General features: G+C 40.0%; 1 protein-coding gene across 1 annotated transcript; it reads left to right on the forward strand.

The window, feature by feature from the left end:
* Window positions 1–636: 636 nt before the first annotated feature.
* LOC133984140 (protein rapunzel-like) lies at window positions 637–1,932 on the forward strand. Its single transcript, XM_062423422.1, has 2 exons — window positions 637–1,130; window positions 1,242–1,932. The coding sequence occupies exons 1-2, from the start codon at window positions 637–639 to the stop codon at window positions 1,930–1,932; spliced, it is 1,185 nt and encodes a 394-aa protein (XP_062279406.1).
* The last annotated feature ends 2,896 nt before the right edge of the window (window positions 1,933–4,828 follow it).

Consider the following 4,828-nt stretch of genomic DNA (forward strand, 5'->3'; position numbering starts at 1 on the left):
GGCCCCCATTTTGTTTATATGACATCATTACTTTTTTTTCTTCATCCCAAAAGATTGAAAGTAATCACTGTATAACTTATAGAGTAGTATATCCATCTTCCATTTCTTAAAATAATAAAACTTTTTACAAGATTTGAACTTAGTGTCATGTCTTTTTATAACAAACATCCTGATAACTTTTCTACAATGTGTTTTATAACCTGCTAGGCATCTGTAAATCATCTTCTCATTTCAATAATAGCGTAGCACTATGTGGAAAATTGTCTTTTTGAGGGGAAAAAGTGCAAATGTTAAAAAAACTGCTCTGTTGCACACATTTGTGACCTTTTTGTGTTGGCTTTTATTTAATATATGCCTTTCACTTGTAAAATAAAAGATATGAACCGCTTCTTATTAAAGGTAAACAATCAGAGTAATTTCAAATGAAAAATGTTCACAACTCATAAATCTACACAACCGGTGAGAAGCAGACGCATTCAGACCCAGCTTAATTTTCAGTGTTCACAAGCCAAAACACCCCTGTTGTAACTGGGAATGGCCCCAGAATAAAGAAAATAACAGACTAAAGACTGTAGCCCATTCTTCCCGAGGCTAATTTCTAGTTAACACCAGATTCTGTTCCCTATCTCATAGAAGATGAGCAGTTCACTGGAGAGGGTTGTCGCCCAGAAGAAGGAGGCCATCGAGGCAGTGATGGATATGTTCGAGAGGGGGGCCGAGGTGTTGGCCAGCGCTGTGGGGGAGCTCTTCCCCCTCTGTGAGGCTGCCGCTCCGGTTCTACGACTGGCCTTAGACAACGTCCAGAGCAAAGAGGTCTTCTATGTCAAAGAGCAATTCCTGACGGTGAGGAACAAACTTGACGTGCTCTCGACCCAACTGGAAGACATCGACTGCGAGATCAAAAAGGGGAGACAGGACTCCCAGTACTTTTCTGTAGAGGAGAACATCAGGAACCAGTTTAGGAAATATATGGACATCATAGAGGCAAAACAGCAGTTCCGGGAGGTGAAGACTCGGCTTTTTCTGGAGCATTTCACTAAAACTGGAGGAGATAAGAACCTGTTCGTGCTGTATGATGCTCTGATGGGGAATAACAGTTTTGGAGAGTCAGTTTTAGAGCTGGTAGAAAGGTAAATTGTTATATTTTGTTACATTTATGTTTTTCAATGCATTTCATATGCATGTTTCCAGATATGAGCACAAGATAAATTCATTAAATGTACATGGTTCTGGTTTTGCAGGTATGTTGCAAGGAACCGCCGTCTTCTGGAAGATTTCTGTGTCCGGATGAAGGAGCTCTTCTGCTTGGGCCTGATTGCTCTGCTGGGCCACTGTGCCTTAACCCAGGGCCAAGAGGAAGAACAAGACAAAATCCAAGAGTGGAGCAGCAAAATCGAAGAAGTAGAGTCCAAGATGAAGACAACCATTGAGTCCTGTGTTGCTGCTTTTCCTGAGCAAGCAAAACTAGATGCCCAGCGAATCCTGCAAGAAAAGGAAGAAGACAATCTGCAAGATGCAACTCAGCAGCTCTTAGATTTCTTGGTGAAAAAGTATGATTGGGTCAGCTGGTCAGTGCGGCTGATCAACCACTCAGGGAGCACCTACCGGAACTGGCGCGCAGGAGAACACTTTCACCACGTGGCTGGAAAGAACTGGTTCGAGGTGCTCCAGGTGAACAACATCAACCTGGTGGTGTCACACAGCGTCAAACCCCAGCCAGTGTCGCGTGACTGCATTCGGCAGGTGATGGAGGGCCAGGGAAAGAAAGGCAATGCTCCGGCTGTGGTGGAGGTGCTGGAGAAGCAGCTGAGCGGGTTTGTTGTTCACGCCGTGAGTCGCCACAAGGAGTCTGCAGCTGCATGGAGCTTTCCAGAAGACTGTCACTACTGGGAGAGACACAAGAATGTGGCGGTGTGTGTGCACTCAGAGTGAAGCTCACACTTATGTACGATTTTTGGGGATTATTTGGGAACAAGTATAACTACAGAACGATGTATTCAAATTCTGTGTTTCTTGTTAATCTGCAAGACCAAGCTGAGAATATCATTGAATCATTTAATCATATCATTTTGAACATACTGAATCTCACAAACAGCCTATTTCAGATCTTTTTTTGAAAGAATTTGAAATTTGAAATTTAAAGGATAAGGCTCTCAATTTTGTATATTTTTCTTATCTTCAACAAATCTCATGTGCAGAGCCAAACCAGAAATGAATTGATAACCTGATATATCTTATTCCTCTGTGCTGTGGACCTCTGTTGTTGTCCAAAAGCTATTAAAAACACATCGGTGAGCCACCCTGCTGCACCGGGTGACATGTTCTTTGGACCCAAAGAATTTTGGTGCGTTAGTTTAGATTTCAGGGTTGTGTCAAATATTTGATTTATAGACATTTCATGTTAATTTATTTTACATTGTTTGAATATTAACTGCTTGCATGTTATGAACTGTCACCATGTATCTGTTTTAATGTATGAGTTACTAACCAGTTTGTTTATAACTATAAGTTATTTCACACTAACAGTGTAAGAAGAGAGTCTATGCTTTTACCTCAGCTGCATACAGTAATAATCCAGTCTCCCATGAGAAACGGCTTCTGCACCTACAGTTCTAAAGAGAGATGGTTTTGCTGAGGCGGCATTTACTGAGCTGTGCTCCCATTTTGTCTCTGCACGGCAGGCTGGCCTACATAACTCTGACAGGGAGTGCAGAGGTTACTTTTTCAGGCGTGGAAAACAAGAGGCTCGGAGTTTGGCAGTGGAGACGCTACAATGTGCCTTGTGTTCTAAACACATTCAAAGCCCTCGATGCTGAACCAAACCGACTGAACCCCACTGCTTACCAGTGCTGTGCCTGTAATTATGTAATGGTTTGTGTTAGGTGGATGAGAAGAGATTTCATCAGCAATTTTCTTAATTTATTTATCTTATTTTTTGTTCTAAATTATGCACTTAAGTCAGCACTGCAGATAGTGTCTCCAGTGATGTGTTTCTTTTCTAATGTATGGTTTTCAAATGTTTTAAATGCAGCATTATTATACCCTGGCTCTTACTCTCTCAAACAAACCATCAACTTTAACCCTAACCCTAACCCATCCATCACAAACATCACTTTTATGAACATTTAAATCCATTATGTTATATTTGCTGATATAAATCAGTGAAATGGGCATTTATATATTAAAATATCTTGTGTAATTATTTAAACCGCATCAGCTTCTATATTCATTCCACAATATCTCAATAAAATCAATGCATGGTCAGTATTCAGCATAATTTTTATGACAATAAATGGCCAAATACAAATGGCTAATGGATGTGTAAACAAGTATAATCTAATATGCCTGTCTTTTCATGTATAAATGTGATTTACACAGCACTGTTAGTGTCTGCGCCCATTAAAACAATGCAGTGCACCCTCAGCAACAGGGACTCCGGCTAATTTAATTGATATTTACACATAAGTCAGCATTTCCTGACCACAGCTCTAGTTTGATGGTCTATGAATAACCCTTGGCTGAGCTAATATCCTGCAGACGAGCAGCAAAGTGCTTGGCTTAGCAGGATGGCATCATTATGCCTGGTGTAGGTGCAGAGCCTGCGGAGACGGTCGTCATTTCATATCTCATTGGATCTGGAGGGTCTTTAGCTGCTTGGCTTCTCTGTCGTAAATCAAGCCTGTCAGAATCCATCAAGTGCTATCTCTAACTTACAGTGCAGTGCAGGAAGAAGGCTGTGTTGATTCATCCAGAGGTTTCTCTGACACTCACAACCTCAGTGTCAATTATAAGATTTTTGGGTGACACATTGTATCCAGAAAAGATCACTTCATGTAATTTATTTGATATCCAAGAAATTAATTTTATGTATAATTACTGTGATCATAACTGACATATCAAGTGATTATAAAGTACTTTTTTTTTAGTGATGACCCCATGCTTCCAGCTTTCATGCTAAGCTAAGCTAAGCTAATCATCGCAGACATGAGATGTGATATCAATCTATTTCTAGCTCTCTGAAAGATAACAAATAAGCCTATTGTCCAAAGTGTTGACCTGTATCTCTGCAATTTATCAATGTCTATATTGGGTAAAGAATGTAGAAATGATAACCATGTCAATGCCTTTATTGCACTGTCAAAAACAGGGAACTCTATATTAAAACTGTTTAATATGGATGTAAACATCTTTAATCCTAAAATTCAACTCTTTGAACTCATCATCATTGTTTCATTTTAAATCAAATGTGCTTGAGTACAAAAGCAAAAGAAAAATGGAACATATGGCATTGTCCAAATACTTATGGACTGCACTGTAATGTGTAACACTGCACCTGCTACGTTGGCACAAAGCCTTTTTATAATTGAAATCCCAGACAGGTGACTAACACACTTTATCTTTTTCACCTTTGATATATCACTACTTTAATCCTACGCTGAAAAAGCAGAAAATGCGGCGCAGACAGACAGCTGGGCGTGCCAGACAACAGCTCAGTCTTCAAAACACACCACAGAACCAGTCCCAGAAAACAGAAACAATGCAACACAATGCCACAAACAAAACCAGAAAGTCTCTGATGTGACACTTGCACCTGCTGTTCACCTGATATGATACTTTTCTGTTTAAGGTTCATTTTAATAGTCATTTTTATTTGTTAATTCAATGTGGTGGATGCATTTAGATATTTTTTTTTACATCATTACCAAGTATTCCCAAGGTTCCTCTCCTGTGTACACATGGAGAAAAGCAGCAGCCTCTACTATAAGCCAAGTGGATTCATTAGTGGTTGTGTGGGCTTTGCCTAGGTAACAACTATTGATCCAAGAGC

The sequence above is a fragment of the Scomber scombrus genome, chromosome 7, assembly GCF_963691925.1.
Source record: "Scomber scombrus chromosome 7, fScoSco1.1, whole genome shotgun sequence".
Lineage (NCBI taxonomy): Eukaryota > Metazoa > Chordata > Actinopteri > Scombriformes > Scombridae > Scomber > Scomber scombrus.

What these genes read in the sequence shown, in the direction of transcription:
- LOC133984140 (XM_062423422.1), top strand. Translation starts at nt 637, where the DNA reads ATGAGCAGTTCACTGGAGAGGGTTGTCGCCCAGAAGAAGGAGGCCATC. An exon ending in GTTTTAGAGCTGGTAGAAAG is followed by an intron (nt 1,131 to 1,241) that starts GTAAATTGTTAT and finishes CTGGTTTTGCAG; the next exon opens with GTATGTTGCAAGGAACCGCC.